General features: G+C 40.9%; 1 protein-coding gene across 3 annotated transcripts in view; it reads right to left on the reverse strand.

The window, feature by feature from the left end:
* Window positions 1-1,420: 1,420 nt before the first annotated feature.
* xkr7b (XK, Kell blood group complex subunit-related family, member 7b) overlaps window positions 1,421-17,611 on the reverse strand; it is a 68,492-nt gene continuing 52,301 nt past the window's right edge. For all 3 annotated transcript variants that reach the window (XM_008414667.3, XM_081609309.1, XM_008414666.3), the window contains 3 exons: window positions 12,842-13,041; window positions 8,034-8,253; window positions 1,421-7,869 (listed from right to left, as the gene is read on the reverse strand). In XM_008414667.3, coding sequence (XP_008412889.2) covers window positions 7,062-7,869; window positions 8,034-8,253; window positions 12,842-13,041 — 1,228 coding nt within the window. In that variant the 3' untranslated portion in view covers window positions 1,421-7,061. The remainder of the gene's footprint in view (window positions 7,870-8,033; window positions 8,254-12,841; window positions 13,042-17,611) is intronic.

Here is a 17,611-nt window from a genome sequence, read left to right on the forward strand (position 1 = left end):
CCCAGTACTGCGCTTTTGATAGCTGGTGGCTGTTGGGATGATTTCAGGCTCCTAACACTCGCTCTCATTATTTCAGTGAAAATGCTGCACAAATACATTGTGAAGCCACTAGTGATGCATTTTTAAACAATTTGCTACCTGCAGCCAAACAGGAGATGATGCAGATTACAGAAATACCTGCCTAACTATCTGTGTACAGCATTTTTTAAATCCCTACAGGGTACAATTATTCTACTCGTATTACTACACAATACAAAAGCATTTATAAGTAGCGGTTTCTGCAGCACCTGAAATAGCAGAGAGCTGAAGTTTGACGTAACTTTCTTCAGATTCGCACCTTATGGAAACCATGAATCTGTGATTTCAGTAAACGCGTTTGGCCACAAGAGGGCAGCACTGTGATGAAGGTTAACTTATGGGCCATAACGTAGAGAAAACGAAAAGAGGGGAAATTCTGCTGATGGAGTCTCACACTAACAGCCTCAGCATCCTTCTGCACCTAATGTCAAGGCAACCACTGCTAGTATCTGCTGAGCTAATAGCTTAATGATCATCTGGTTACCTAGGCAACTAGAATCTGAGATAGGACATTTATCTTTTGAGCGTTTTTCACTTGTTTCTTTGAATAGAGAAAATATCCAGAGTGCTTCTTCAGACTGAACTTTGCAAAGAGTCGATGTTTCATCACTGGATATCAGGACGTCTTTACAGTCACTGTGTCTCTAATATGACATGCCATTCTAACTGCATTTATGTAAAAGTGCAACTGAAAGCATAACTCCGCCCCAGAAAAATATTGAAAAATTCAGCTAAAGTGGGCGGAGTGAAGAGATACCAAGGGGCGTGGCCAATTGGGGCTTAAGCAGGGTTGCACTATTGACAACTTAATAACTTCGTCTATATATTTAGCAACTTTTGTTTTTTTGGGGGGTCTTTACTGGTGATAGTAGTGTGAAAACCTGAGTTGCAAATTTTGAAGAATAAAACAAATTTACACAAAAACGTCCCAGTTTGCACAGAAACATAAAGATATCAGCACAAAGAACCAATTTATACATTTTACCATGACTTAACTTCTTCTAATAGATAAAACCTGCTCTGAATTTTTTTATTTTTTTACCAGACATAACAAGTAGGTCATATACATTTCTATAAATTTATAACAAATCCCTGAAGAATGAACTTTTGGTTTTATCATCAACTTTGATGCATGTGATGCCTGATTCTTCTGAGATCTGCACTATAAGAAGTTCTCCACAAACACAAAAATTATGCGGATTTTTCCTAAACAATAAAAGATCCATATTTAGAAGGAAAAACTACACCTTTAATGCACCTTTAATTTGTGAAAAAAGTAGAAGTTAAATAATCCACCGACTTCCAGCTGTCATGCATCAATGAAGACACAAACGCAGGCCTGTTGAGTTTATTCTGATGGCTGTTCAGCCATGTTTACTACAGTATTTTTCCCACCTACAGTAATCAGCACAGCTTGTTGAGTTCTTTGTTTTTCTTCTTTTTTTTTTAACATCGTCATAGATAATTTTCACCACAGGTTTATTTTTCTGCTTGCTCACTCAAAGGATGTTTAAGCGGCATTATCAAAAACAAAGTAGAAGAGGAAACTGAGAGCACATCCTTACAGTACACACATACTTTACATACACAACATACTTACATACCAAAGCACACATACTTGAACACGCACATCCTAGAATAGTATCACTCTGATATTTACAGAAATATAGAATGAGTAAAAAAAACAAACTATTTTCATATTTTACATCTTAATAAAAGAGTCATACCAAAGACATGGCCACCGAGTGAGTAAACAATAGATAAATAGATATAAAACAAATACAAAAATAAATCAACATAAACTCCTTGCATTAATTAACAAAAGATGATTCGAGCTTTTGGACTCGATAACATTTAAACATGTTCTTGTTCAAGTCAATATATAATCAGCACATTACTATCAACTGTTATCTTAGCTTAACGACAGAAAAACTGCTGCATGACCCAATCAGAGAAAGCAAAGTGTACCTTGGCCTGTGACTGGGTGGTTTGTGTATGCACCAGGCAGCCGTACATTAGCCTGTCAGGTCATGATCATTTGTAACAAAAAGTCATTGTTTTCAGCACCATTAACAGCTCTGTGTATGTCACCAGTGGACTGACCCAGTCCCTGGGTTCAGGTAGGACACGGTCTGCATCATCAAACTGCTGCTGTTTGCTTTGATTTGCCTTCCTGAATGATCTGGACAGTGGTTGATGCCCTTCCCACTTATTGGTACAGATGTGTCAAAAGTCTTAAGATACATATTTTATTCTACCAAAGTGAGGGGATAAATAAACACCAAAGTAAAAAAAAGATGTTATTTCCTATATCATGATGGCCACACTTAAAATCTCTGTAAAATAATACTTTTGAAGTTGACCAATGTGTCTTATAGGCTTTAATGACCAACAAAACAAAAAATACCTTCCAGAAAAAAAAAATCCCCTCAATCTAAAGGTTTTACCACTGGCCCTTCAACAAACATGTCTCCCCACACAGTAAGGAGGGAGTAAAGGACAAATATGCATTTCCAATGTGCCAAAGAGTGGCAGAGAGGCTCATCAAGTCTTTATCACCATTAGACACTGCCAGGAAAAAGTCCCACCACCACAAATGTAATTATGTGGAGTTTACTCATCCCTACTCGGATATAAACTATTATGATATTGAGCTTTTCAGCAACAGTCCAGGTATATCAGGTGTAAAACAAGAAAACCTTCCTGTGTTCATTGTTAATTATGGCGATTGACCTGTAATGCTGTGAGCCAGTTTCTCTTCCAAATATCTTGGAATATTGCAGGATTGAGTGGCATGTCGACCACTTGGATACTGATGCAGAAGGCAAATCAATATAAGGGTTCTCAAGGTTTAAAATCTTTTTCTATTCGCTCTCAGTCCGCGGATCCAAACCCTGTAAAAAACCCTGCGGGCTGAAGTCTGCATGAAACCGTTAAAGATCCCTCCCTCTGCACGCTCCAACTTTCTGAGACATTAAAGGAGAAGACTTTAAGTGCAAAGACCTGAAGTGAAATTATGCAGCTTCAATGGAAAGTTAAGACTTCTTTACACATCTTTACCAGTGAGCCAGTAAGTGTGGAGGGCATTATGTAAGAGTCAGAGCACCTCTGTCCTACTGGCTTTTAATAATACAGACTGGGTTTTCTTTACGTTCCACCGAACACTCAATGAAGCAATCCTTCAAACACATCAGGAAACAGAAGAGTGTGTTTGCGTCATCAGCAAAACACTCAACGGACGACGACTGAGGACATTATAAAGCAAGAACAGAAGATGCTCTTAGGGTCACAATGTACCGGCATTCGAGTCTTTTTTGACATTTCTCAGAGTTCTTTTTATGCAACAATTGGTTTTGTTCACTCAACGTGGCAGCAACAGAAATCTCCTCCAAATTTATTGTCTTCTAATATATTGAGAATCTTCATAGCTGTATTATGGTGTTCATTGGTACCTGCATCAAGGAGCTATGGACTGGGATCTTCCTCAAACACTGAGATCTTCTGCATTCTTACTGAGCCTCAACATCTTGATGTTACAGCAACAAAGCTGAAAAACCCCATTTAACTGATTGCATGCACAAGGATAGTATTTTTTATAAGAAAAAACACCCACCTTTGAGTAAATGTTACCACTTTACATATAATCACCACATTGCTGTAAGTTTTTCTCAAAGAGACAGAAAGAGACCTCCACTTTTTATCAAGTCAGACCAACTTAAAGACGGAAACCTTCAGAAAAAGATTAAGTTTAAGTTCAAAGAGGCTGTTGGGGAGAAATAGTTTGAAGATGAAAGTGAAGCTGTTGCTGACCAGGCAAGATCTCTCATCCTCTAGCAGATAGTGATATTTTAGCCACACCCTGTTAGTGGTGTGGCTAAACTTTGATGTCTGAAGCTGCATCCTAGGTAGAAAAGCTGGAGGACCATCTGTTTTTAGCAATCCAATGGTTTCCAACCAGCTTTTTACTAACTTTGGTTATCAGCTGAAAGACAAATGTGATATGTTGAGGATTCATCTTCATCTTCAACAAGCCTCCAGTTAAACTAACTTAGAAAATGTCTGTTGAAAATATGAATTAAAAAAAATCAAAACGCTGCTGGTTGTTGATTCGTTAAAAACTCAACAATGTATCCCCATCACCTGCAGTTTTGAATTGTCCAAGATGAAAAACGAGAACAGACACATTGATTCAGCCACTTTCCTTCTGTCTTCACTGCTCCCTTCTTTTTCATACACAGATTTAAAAGAAAGAGCAACATCCAATGCTTATTCAATAACTGACATGCTGCCAAAAAATGCCCACATCCAGAAGGATCAGACCTGAACTGTTGATTGTTGCCTCAGTGTATGGAGTCTAAATTGATCAGGCATGGGCCGGTAACCAGTATCACGGCATAGAAGGGTTTTTAGACTACTGAAAAGTTCCTACAGTTTAAAGTCATTTTACTGGGCTGCCACAAAATTCACTGGAATAAGGTAAGTTTGACCAACTGCATGGATGAGCCTGAGTGCTGCCTCTCTCTCTTATTGTTGCTGAGCTGATTGAAAGAAAGGTACTATACTCTTCTCTTGCTTACAAAAATGACAAATTTGGTGGTTTGGAAATATATCCAGTCTTCTCTGTGCTTCCAGTCTTCTCTGCTCTAGAGTCTCCTTCCAGTTGTGCATGCTTGGAAAACATCCAAAGGGGCCTAGGACTTCGGTCAAAGAGTGGAGTCCATCCTGCACTGGGAATAAGCATCTTTGTTGTGCTAAACACGTGGAGACAGCATTGGTTTAGGTATAAAATGACCAGACAGCCCTTCAAAACAGACCAGGCGACTCATACTCCCTCACAAAATACCTCATAGACGTTCTTCAGATGCATGTGGCCCAGACAAGAAATATGTAACTTTCTGAACAATCGCTGAGTTTCTATTTCAGATAAAAGCAATTAAATCAAGTATTTTAAATCAAAGTTGTGAGTATCTCATACCGGCCCATGCCTAATAGTGGCAAAGTAAACTTCTGCCCAAAGTTATGCATTTAAAGGAATGTGTTCTCCAAACAAAACCAACAGTAGATTCTAAAACAAATGGAAATAGTGTCTCCGCATCGCCTGTTGGTTTGTAGTTTGTAGTTTAAAATCCTCTAATTTGGCAGAATATTGACCTTTTTAAAAACCTGACAGTAAAGCTTTAGTTTGGACTGAATTAAGGACCAAAACAATGGAAACCATAAAGATTTGTATCCAAAAGATGTTTTTTTTAAATTGGAAACTACTTTAGCCAGAGCCATTAATCAGTGCTGTTGCACTTTTAGGAACTTTCTCACTTCTACTAAACTTTTTGTTTAACTTCTTGATTCAGTGACCACGTCCACCAACGATGTACACTCCAAGCACCAGCATTGTTTATACAGTTAATGCTCTCCCTGCCTGAAGGGGGAGACAGAACCTTCTTGATCTTAAAACATGATGGTCCTCCAAAGAAACCAAACCCAACAAAATAACTTAGACGGTGGGCGTATCCTTTTTGTTACAAAAGACATCAACTATCGCAACTACCTAGTTTGCAAAAACATATCTGTACTCTTTGTCTTGACGGTTAACTTTAAACAAGTGTTATATTTCTTTTTATTATTTTTGCCCTCAAAATCAAACCCTTAAAAACCAGTTCATAGTATACTGAAATAGATCGTGATATCCTCCTTATCCTACATAATATGATTTTTTTGAAAAAAGTGAACCACTTTGGACAACATTTAGACTCTTACGAGTAAATGAAGCTTCCTTACTCACAAAAGGCATTCATCACCTAACTACAGCTTATTTTAACATCTTATACAGTATTGGACATCTGCATTTATTCAACTGTACATCACAGACCTGTTTCTGGCGATTTACAGCATGCCATATGTCGGTAGCCGTTTGAGAAACTGCTCACGTACATCCACTTATCAGATCCTCGTTCAGCTTTCCAAGCAAGTCTGTTGGGTTGGGGTCGACAGTGCAGCTAGGATGTAAACAGCGAGACTTGTGCTATGGCTGCAGTTGTGGCACAAATGGATGGGTGAATTGGTATCAGTTGTATTGCAGGCCTACGTTTCATGGACCGTCTGAGCTTAGACTGAGTTACGATCCTTCATCAGATGAAAGCCAAGGCCCTGCAGGGGAATTCGAGCAGCTTTTTCCTTTAGATGCCTCTAACAAAATGTTTAAAGAGCGCAATTACCAAAGATTTGTGAGGCACATGCAACCTTTTGGGGACATAACTGGATGGAAAGAACAAAGCGACCCTTGCAACAAATCGACTCGGACTCGTCTGTGTGTATTCTTGCAAGTCATTGTAATTCTCTGAAGCATGCCGAAGTGACTGATTGGTAAGAGGTGTCTGTTTTATCTTGGCTAAACCTGGGATGAATTTGGTTGTAGACAATGACTCAGCATCTGTGAATGCCAAATCAATAGGCTGTAGATTTATGTATTTTGCCCAAACACAAAATGATTGCATGTCCCATGAACACTCTGACAATCTGTTTCTTCAACATGTCTTACATTTCTGTTCTGTCTCTGTGGCCTGAGGCTTCAGTTCATGTAGCAGACTGTTTTTTTTTTTTATTATCTCAAGCTTTATTTCTCTGGTGTCCTTTTACTTGTTGTCCTCACCGTCCAGGTTGAAACAAAATCTAACACTTACTGGTCCCTGGTGTAAGATTAAATTCCTCTTGTTTGAAGTGTTAGAAAATGAGACAATCCTGGCTCAGTATACTCCATTAACTTCCAACAGGTAATTCTTGCTATATATTCTTCAACAGCTTTGGTCCCACATTGAGGTTCACATTTCACAATCGCAGTTTGACAACCTCTTTTCTCAATGAGAGTCGCCAGACACTCTGTCTTCTTTTCATGCTACTCCCGGCACAGATATTCCTGGGTTGAAGACTGATTCCGGGCTGAGCCTTGGACCCAGACTGCACTTTGTAGTTTAACAGCTGCTGTTGGCTTAAACAGTTGTCTCATATTCTAACACCTCTTTGCTGCCCATCAAGCTGCTCCTGTACTGTATCCGTGGACTTATGGCCGAGGTGGTCTCCAGAAGCAGGATGGTCTTGCGGAGGCGGCGGTCGATAAAGTGTGCATCCCAGGCTGGGTATCGCTTTCTTGGGAGGTCAATCCTGATCACAGGACCCTCTTGTGCACGGGATGTGGAGGAGGTCCTGTGAAGCAGAGCGGGAGAAGAGGAAGGGGAGGGGCGTACCTGGAAGACAGGCAGGCAGCTGTCCTTGTCTCTGTCCCGCTCCCCAGGAACCGGATCCCCCAAGTCTTTATCTTTAGTCCTGGGCAAAGTCCGTGGAGGACTGGTAATGACCATATCCGTTTGGGACCCTTGCGATGGAGTAAGGCAAGCGTCAATAACTCCCACCATCCCCCCTGTTCCTACCACACCCTCATCGACGCATCCTCCCCACTGGGAGCCCAGAACAGGCCCGTCCGGGTGCAGCCAGCAGTAGTACACCAACATGAAGAAGGTTCCCAGGGCAAAGCTGCAGGCCACCAGGCACACCACTACCAGGGCGGATGAGTCACTTGTTTGGGGGCCACGGTAGGTATACCAGGCCGCGGTCAGCGCCACATTCTCAGCCAGAGTCACGGCGTAATACAGAGCCATACGGAAGCGACTGGGACCTTCCTTGACGTTGAACCAGCAAAAGATGTAAATGATACCCACAACCATGTTGTAGATGATTTCTTCCCACTTGGACATGCAGAAGTCAGTCTCACCCTGGATAATCCAGAAGGTCATCACACACCTAAAATACATCAACAGAGGTCATGTTACATGTAATCATGTTGTTGTTGTTTTTTTTTACAGGTATGTTCAATATTTCAAATCCCCATCATAAGTACTGATACTCTTAAAGGAAGCATCTTAGTCTGAATGCAAACATTTTGAGTTTTATCAAAGATTACACACCAATGGCTGACGATGAAAATGCCAAAGTAGAGCTGGAAGACAGAGGCAAAAAGGGCGAAAGCCACTGTCCTCGCCCCGATGGTGAAGAAGTGCCACAGCATCTGGGCGATCACAGCCTTGTAGGACATGGGCAGCTTGTCGTCACGAGAGTCTCGGAGGACCTTCTGGTAGGAGGCGATCATCCAGGCCAGTGAAACCAGAGATGCTGAAGCTGAGAGGCCTGGTGAAACAGGAAGTGAGAGGAAAAAATAACTAAGATAGACTACATTTAGAAAACAGAAAAGTACCACTTTAATGTTTTGAATTCTTAAGATCTTGTTAGATTTACGTTGTCAGGACAAAAAAGGGAAAAAGACTGGATGCAGTAAAGACCTTGTGTCTCAGACACCTTTTGACTGTTCAAGTGTAGTTCTGTTTACCAAATTTCAACCAAATAGAGATCACTCTAACGTATTAGCATCTCGTCACCGTGGCTCTTTAAAAGGCTCATCATAGACACTGCAGCCTGAAGTGACCCAATTCCGATTTTTCTGACGTAATGTGACCTGTATCCGATCTTTTCATGGCAGTGTGAACAGCACAGGTCGGATTCTTATTCGAATGTGACCCATATCCGATACGTATCCGACTCAAATGCGACTTAACGTCCAGGCCGTATTTATCCGAACTGAACGCCACTAATTCTCAATAAATCACACTATTCCACGTCCTGATACGCGCAAGCGGGAAGAAAAACAACAACCATGACGGACTATAATGAGGATTAAGTTGTTAATTTGCTGCTCCGGCCGGACAACAACTTCAAACATATAAGCTAAGCTCCACCGTTAGCCTCCATGTTTACTTCCGCAAACACTGAGCTCTTCTTCTTCTTTTTATGGTGGTTGGCAGAACACTGAGAACGCTGACGCTATTGCGCCCTCTACTGCGCATGCGGGACACTTTCAAGTCGTTTGCCCGTTCAGACTGCAGAACACATACAGGTCGCATTTACTGGAAGTATGAACCCAGCAAAAAAATCGGAGTTGGGTCACTTCAGGCTGCAGTGTGAACGCACCCTTAGTGTTTCTTCTTCCAGCAGTTTTATTTTGTGCAGTCAGTTGGACCTTAACCATCTTGTGTAAGAGAAAAAGTATGATTTGGACCAAAAACAACAACCACAACCCAGGAAAGGTCAAACAAGTTTTATAGAAAAATGTCAGAATGGAACGGTTTTTTCAGTGGATTTAGTTTGTTTGACTCAATGCAAACCACACCAGCTGAAACTGTAACAAACGTTACATCTGTGGTCCCCAACAGAACAGATTCTACCAGGAGGCAGAAATCAGGTCAGACACATGACCACAGACATGGACATGAGTGTTCAAAGCAGGAGTTAATGTCGGCAGTGGGACAGGTGACATCAATCAGCAATCAGCAGACAGCAGAGGTGGGAGGGGGTGAGTACATGAGAGCTGACAGGAACAGTGAGGATCATGACAGTTTGCAGTGAGCTGAAGAATCACCAGCTTGCAAATTAAACTTTGTGGCCCACCATGAGCTGCACGGAGGAACAGTTCAACACATTAAACATTCATGTGTGTTAATCAAGTTAGCTTGTCTGACATTAGCCACGGATCACACTGAGATGGCAGCGAATTAAAGCAGAGGCACCTCAACTTTGCATTTTAATGTTATTTTTGATCAATGTTGCTTTAAATGATTTTCTCTAATTGAATACATTTTTTCTGGGTATTTTTTAGGCAGCCACTTCTCTGAAGGTTTTTACTCGAATGTAAATTTTTTTTTTCTTCAAATAAGTTTATGAGAACATCTTAAAACTTTAAAAGTTTGAAATGACGTTTTTGTTGCTGTTCAAACCATTAATCTGACCAAAAGGTTGGATCAATATGTTGTTAATAAATGTGTTACAGATCAAGTTTGCAGGATGCTCTCTATTCAAAACCAGCAGCTAGATGTGTGTTTTAGTATAAATTTGCTAATCAATTGATGCACAATTTTGTTTTGCAAATTAAAATATTTTTTAAAGCAATAATTAACTTATTTGTTTCAACTTGTTTCTCAGTTTGTTTCCAATCTTTTCATTTGCTAACCTGATTATTAACTAACCTATAATGTGTTTATCTGATTGCCAGTGCATTTATTGGCCAACCCTATTTTACTCCTGTGTTTTGCTTGCTGATGTTGCACAAGGTTTAATTTGCTAATCCATGTTTTAATTTATATTTATTATTAACTGGAAATAAAATCCACAGAAGGCGAAAAAAATAATTCAGAATTTAATGAACAATAAATTTAAACAAGATGAAAATATCCTTAATTTAACATTGCAGTTGAATCCCACTCTCGGTTTGTACACGCTGTCCCTTTGTGCCGTTTAATTCTCTTTTGTAACTGGGGTCATTTATTTTCATATTTTTTTATCGTCATTATTGTTTTTCGGTTACAGCGAGTGATGCTGACCTCCATTTCGGCGGGACCGCGGTTGTTTCGGGTTTCCTCCGCTGACAGTAGGACAGTGGAGCTGCATGCAGTAACGTTCTCAGAGGGACCCGAGTGACTGTCAGAGCACATTTACTGCCTTTTCTGGAGAAACACAGAGCTGGGCTGATTTACTCCACTGTCAGCCAGGCATGTCACTATCCATGCAAAGCTGTTATGGTCAGTGGGCACAAGGTTTATCTTCAGGGTGTGGAGATCTCTGCCATTTAAGATGCTCTGATTTAAGATATACACTTCATGGAGGATACAGTTTTCTGATTTTACTAACATCTTTAATGTGATTAGATGTAATTTTTTTGCATAATTCCAGATCGTTATGATTGTAAGTGGAAAACAGTTATATATTTGATATAATTTACCTGTACTGTAATAACTTTAGCTGTTGTATTTATGACTGTGTTTTATTCTCTGCATGTTTTATCTTGTTCCTACGTGTTTCTTGTTTAAAATAACATAATCAGGGAAAAAAGAGAGAAAATAAGAGGAGAGGAAACAGAAATGCTGCAGAGTATTCACCCACTTCAAAATAAGAGCATGAATATTAACAACTAACTACTTGAATATTTCTTAGCAGCCGATAACCAAATCTTCAACGCTGATGTCGAAGTTTACAAAACAGCCAATTACATAACTTATCTGTAAAACTACATTCAGGGGAAGATAAAGATTTTCAAGGTTTAGAAAAAACACTAAAGTCCAAAATAAAAAAATTGCTCAGCTAAACTGAAACAGAGCAGAATGTAGTCAACACCTGTTCTACCCTGATGACCTTAAACACCACAGAAAATCTGATGCAAAATGACCGGAAACAGGAACTGAGCCGAGCCGGGTCGAGCCGGGTCGGGTTGGGCCGGGCGGTCGAGCCAGATTGGGCCGCTGCACATTTGTTTGGAGCAAATGCTTCCTTACACAGCAGACAGCAAAACAGTAAATGGCCTGAACTTGTGCAGCACCTTATCAAGCCCAGAGGACTCCAAAGCACTTCACACTACATTCAGTCAGAGAGTCACATGCTGACGGTGGCAGGCTACATTGTAGCCACAGCTGCCCTGGGGCAGAATGACAGATAGCCCCTCTTCTCTCCTGTCTTACGGAAATGTGAAGTATTCGTCTTTAACACTTGTTCAGGCACACGTGTGTGTGTGTGTGTGTGTGTGTGTGTGTGTGTGTGTGTGTGTGTGCGTGCGTGCGTGTGTGTGTGTGTGTGTGTTCGTGTCTGTGTGTGTGTTTGTAGGTTTTATGTGTCCTTCCTGTGTTTCCAGGGCTCGTCCTCTGCTGCCGCCGCCAGGTGTGTGTGTGTGTGTGTGAAGCTGGAGAAAGGAGCATTGTTTTGTTTTATTCATCAAAGAACAATCTGCTTCTTGTAAGAGTGGCATAAATAAAGCATAGACTCTCCCACCGATATCTGCCTTCAGGACTCACACACAGATATTTGTGTTTCTACCTGTTTTATTGACATCCATGCCTCACCCAACACATTACCAGTCTGCTGCTAACACTAACCTTAACCAAAACGTTGGAAAAGAGATTCCATGCATCTGCAAGAGTTTTTCTGTTGTTTAGCCGGTTTGTTCACATGGATCGAAGCATTTTGGGAAACAATTCCAGGGTCAAACATGATTCAAACAGTAGTTTCATGTTTGTGTGTTTTAGTCCTTGTAATATGTTAATTTGTTTAGTTTTATACTTTTATCTCTGTGTGAATCCACATGCCTTTCACTTTGCCGCTGTTACACCTGGAAGTACATTTACCTTTTTGCTGTTTCAGAAGGTCCCCAGATATCATTCACAAAATCAAACAACATAGACATTTATTCATTGTGCAAAGTTTGTGTTGGTTTATGCTGCTAAAATATTTTAGCAGAGTTCATTGACTCTAAAATGTTGAGGTGTTGGTTGACCTTTGATGACCTCTGGGGGTGGCAACTTAACTCAGGCTTCTTGCTGGTTTTACTCATATCTACTAATTAAAAACCATTCTGCTGTTTTACCTTATAAATGGCTACTCTATCATATTATTACCTTAGAAGGCAATAGATTATAGACTCTTACATATAGACTATGGGCAGCGTAAAATACTGAGCATTTTCACATTTGACTGGAATCAGGTGTGAAAAGCAGCCAGATAGGATTCTTGGAGAAACTGTACAGGGCTGAAAAACTGTTAAAAAATTATAACAGTAAAGTCAAAAGAGATTTAAACCAAATCAGAGTTTCCTAAACTAGATATTTATAGAATCTTTGCTCTAAATAAAAAATCTTTCCATGAAACATTGAGTGTGAAGGCGACGTGGCGTCTCTCTGACCTTGCAGCGGCAGCACGCCGTTCCCATGGATCATGATGCTCAGCTGCAGGACGAGCTGCGGCGCAGACTTCAGGAAGGCCTCCAGCAGGCGCAGCATGGTGATGTCTGCGCTCTCGAACATCAGCCTCCAGTGGAAGTGACGGCGGGGCCCGCTCCTGTGCCACCGGCTCTGGGCGCCCAGGTAGAGGGCGTGGACATACCTGAAGACGACAGACACAGGTTTGAAATGGTTAGAAATAAAAGGTTGGCCAATCCTTCCAAATGCAGTTTGGTTAGTCAAAAATGGAAAACATGCAACACATTCCAACAAAAAGCTATTATGGTAGAACTGATGTCGCTTTGCAACACACTTTTTCCTACTTATGACACATTAAACACTTTCTGGCGTTGGTGAAACCCAGATATTAAATGTTTTAGGTGATGATTTTGTCACTTCTTAAAGTTTTCAACAGTTTGACACTGTTGTAACTTTGTTTCAAATTTGTTGACAAATGTTATTCATGAGACAAGTCAGGACTGGTTGCAGACGACTCCCAGCAGCGATACTCTTCTCTTCCTCTTCCGTGACTTTGTAATGTGCTCAGATATTTCTGCTTCCAGGGTGCCATCAGGTAAGTGTAGATAAAATTAGCTTTGCCAAAGCCACAGTTCATTACGAAGCTGCAAAGCGTTGCTGAGAAAACTCAGTGCTTTCTAGAAATACAGGAGCAAAATAAAATGTGGACAGCAGAAACAGGGCTGCCCAAAATGTGGCCCAGGGGCTGTTTGTGGTCCTCGGACTGAGTTTGTGCGGCCCTGAACTTCAATTTAAAGATGACACAAATATGGCTGGTAGTTGCTGATGCAGACTCTTAATTTGTAATTTTCTTACAGTGGAAAATGTAAAACACAAAGTGTTTGTCTTTATGTAACTAATCTTTAACAAAAGAGACTTTTATGGAGGACCAAAACTGACATCATAAAAAATAAAAGCACATATATTTTGTTTTTCCTTGTCCTTAAACATGCGTTATACAACATAAAAATTATGTCAACATGAAATTGGTGCTTGAGAGTTGATGGTTTTCAAGGGCAGATACAGTTTAAGTTGAAATTAGCGAGTTAGCATTAGCCTCTGCTAAATACCGTGTTGGTGTAGAGTTTTAGCATCAGTAGAACTAGTGTTTATGATTAGTGCTTAAGGGTGCGTTCACACTGCAGCCTGAAGTGACTCAATTCCGATTTGTTTTGCCGGGGCCGTTCACTCTGCCAGTAACTGCGACCTGTATGTGTTCTGCAGTGTAAACGGGCAAATGACCTGAAAGTGTCCCGCATGCGCAGTAGAGGGCGCAATAGCGTCAGCGTTCTCAGTGTTCTACCAACCGCCATGAGAAGAAGAAGAAGAGCTCAGAGTTTGCGGAAGTAAACATGGAGGCTAACGGTGGAGCTTAGCTTACATATTGGAAGTTGTTGTCCAACCGGAGCAGCAAATTAACAACTTAATCCTCATATAGTCCGTCATGGTTCTTGTTTTTCTTCCCGTTTGCGCGTATCAGGAGCAGAATAGTGAGATTTGTTGAGAATCAGTGACGTTCAGTTCGGATGAATGCAACCTGGACGTTAAGTCGCATTTGAATCGGATACGTATCGGATATGGGGAAAAAGAATCCGACCTGTGCTGTTCACACTGCTATGAAAAGATCAGATACAGGTCGCATTACGTAAAAAAAAAAAAAAAATCGGAATTGGGTCACTTTAGGCTGCAGTGTGAATAGTGTTAGCACAACTAGCTAACCCACCCCGTTTGACAGCATAAAAATAAAACAAAACAAAACATAAAAGAACCCCATAGATGACATAAGACCAAACAAACAGAACGATGCTAATCCCGTGTCCTGCAGAAACACAAATAGAAATGTAACACACCAAGCTGATACTGACAGGTTTAAAAAATGACAAACATTGGCAGATACAAACATTCAGGCCAAAATATGTGCAGGCATGCATATGTTTGGATCATCTCCATCATCGTGACATGTAACTGCCTGACGGGGGGTGGGGGGAAGGAGCGTAAAGCAGGAGGAGAGACGAGTTGAGGAGAGTTAAAACTGCTGGAAAACACGATGACGGGAACATCCTGCACTTCTGCATCTGCAAGCAGGTTTTAAATGGAGGAGTAAAAATAACCGGTCAGTTTGTGCTCCACCACAGATACAAACACTGTCACCCACACTCAGCTGCAAATGTGACAAATTCTCCATCCTGCACCACGCTGATATGCCCACAGGCACATATAGACTTGGTCAACTGACTGAAACTTACAGCGTCTCATGTTCATATAACGTATAGAAACACAGAAACACTCGGAGTGACAGACAAGCAGGACGGCCAACAAGGCAGCCGGGAATCTGTGGCTCTGCAAATAATCTGCTGCCCAAGCAGGGTTGACTCTCCTCTGCTCCATTCAGTCGCCATGTTCCTCCGTCCACTCAGCTCTTTAACTGGCTCTGCTTTCAGCTTTTGCTGCTTATTTATCTAAATTATGTTTATTCATATAAATTCGGTTTCTAAATAGACAAAAAATACAGAAAATATCAAACTAATTCAGATACATCCGTATAGAAATGTTAGATTCAATGGCACACAGTCCAATTTGATGTTAAATGTTTAATTGCGGCTGCACAGTGGCACAGTTGGTAGAACTGTTGCCTTGCAGCAAGAAGGTTCTGGGTTCGATTCCCAGCCTGGGGTCTTTCTGCATGGAGTCTCCATGTTCTCCCTGTGCATGGTGGGTTTTCTCCAGGTACTCTGGTTTCCTCCCACAGTCCAAAAACATGACTGTCAGGTTAATTGGCCTCTCCAAATTGTCCCTAGGTGTGAGTGTGTGTGTGTGCATGGTTGTGTGTCCTGTATGTCTCTGTGTTGCCCTGCGACAGACTGGCGACCTGTCCAGGGTGACCCCGCCTCTCGCCCGGAACGTTAGCTGGAGAGGCACCAGCAACCCTCCTGACCCCACTGAGGGACAAGGGTGTGAGAAAATGGATGGATGTTTAATCGCATTAATCATTAATTGATGCTATGATTTTGCAGGCACTTTTACCCAGAGCTTGAGTATCTATCCAGATATATTTCAACCAAATCAAATCATCTGACTGCGGAGGAGAGCAACTAAACCATCAAAACTAAAAACCATTTTCACTTCATTTCAGGTTTACTTATCTTTTGACTTTTCCTCAAATGATTTTGATGTTAAATGGGACTGGATTTAAATGAGTTTGTGAAGAAAAAGACAGCTTACCCCCATTGTATAATCTGAATTTAACAGAAAATATAAGATATAAAGTAGGAAAAGACTGAAACAAAATACTCTAAATGTTTAATCAAAAAGAAATGTTTAGCACCGTGTAACCACAAAGCTGCAGCTGTAGTTCAGGTCCCATCCACTTCATCTTCCCTGCCCAACATGGCCGCTTTCTTGCATACATTTTCAACAAAACGTCCCAGAAGCCTTTGCTGATTCCTGTAAAATGTTCTTACAGTAAAATATACAAGTTTAACTGTCACAACATTACTTTATTATTTTTTAACATAGATAATTAGCTGACTTTCTTCTTCTTTCTTCTTCTCCATTATTTGCTACAATTTCAACTGTTAACTTTTTGTTTTCAGTTATTTTTCTCTCCACTTGTCCTGGTCTTCTGTTTTACTAATTCCTTCCTGCAGGCATTAATCCATCGCAATGCAATCTGCTAGGTTTCCTCAGATTGAAAACTTTTTACACTAATTTATAAATAAAAAGACAACGGTGACCTCTCCACCAATCATCCAACGACCTTTGGTGATATGCAATAATCCCTGCATCATCCTGAAATGGATGGACGGATGGACAGAAGCTCTAAAGGTTGATAACTCAACTCTTACTATCAATCTGCCAAAAAAGAGCCAATGAAAGAAGGTCTGAATTGACTGAACCTCTGACCTCTGACCTTCCCTCCTCGTCCGTCTTTTGGGCCATAAAACTGGACAACGGGTTCTGACCCAGCTGGTTCATTAGCTTGACTCGCTAACTCCCAGCAGATTTCCATAAATCCTGCAGATCAGTTCGCTGTCATCACTTGACTGAAGAGACTCTCAACCTGCCCATTACCTCACCAGCAATCAGTGACATTTATTGCCTCTGTACGTGTGTGTGTGTGTGTGTGTGTGTGTGTGTGTGTGTGTGTGAGATCACACACTCGCCTTCTTCAGATGGCCCTTATAAAACATGATTGTCCGTATCGGTCAGACGTTAATCTGCAGCAGCATTTGATTCAGTTACATAAATAAATCTGTGCATCTGCAAAAACACATAATATTTCCAGGTAATTTAGTTTAGTTTTTACTGCAAATATACACTTGAAATAAGACAAAACTAACTTACAAGTAACTTTTTAACAAGAAATACGATATGAAGCTTTTATAAGTTTTTTACATATTTGTTGAAACCATGTTGTATGAGACAGATTATCTGTGAAAAGATCGATCTCCTCCTGCTCCTCCCTGAGCTTTTACTGCCGTATGAAGAAATGCACAATGAATCAGAGCCAGTTAGCGCTGCCAATCAAACTCATGTACTCGTTGCTAAATATGCTAATGGTGGAGAAACAACTTCTTAACGGTACAGGAAAACTGTTTATCCACCGTCATCAGTAGCTATGCTAACTAGCCTTAGCATTCATGACTGGTTTTGCTAGCTGCAGTATAACAGGTAGGATGTAGGGGGGGGGGGGGAGAAGAGCAGCACCACAAGGA

This window comes from Poecilia reticulata, chromosome 7 (assembly GCF_904066995.2).
Source record: "Poecilia reticulata chromosome 7, P_reticulata-male-v2, whole genome shotgun sequence".
NCBI lineage: Eukaryota > Metazoa > Chordata > Actinopteri > Cyprinodontiformes > Poeciliidae > Poecilia > Poecilia reticulata.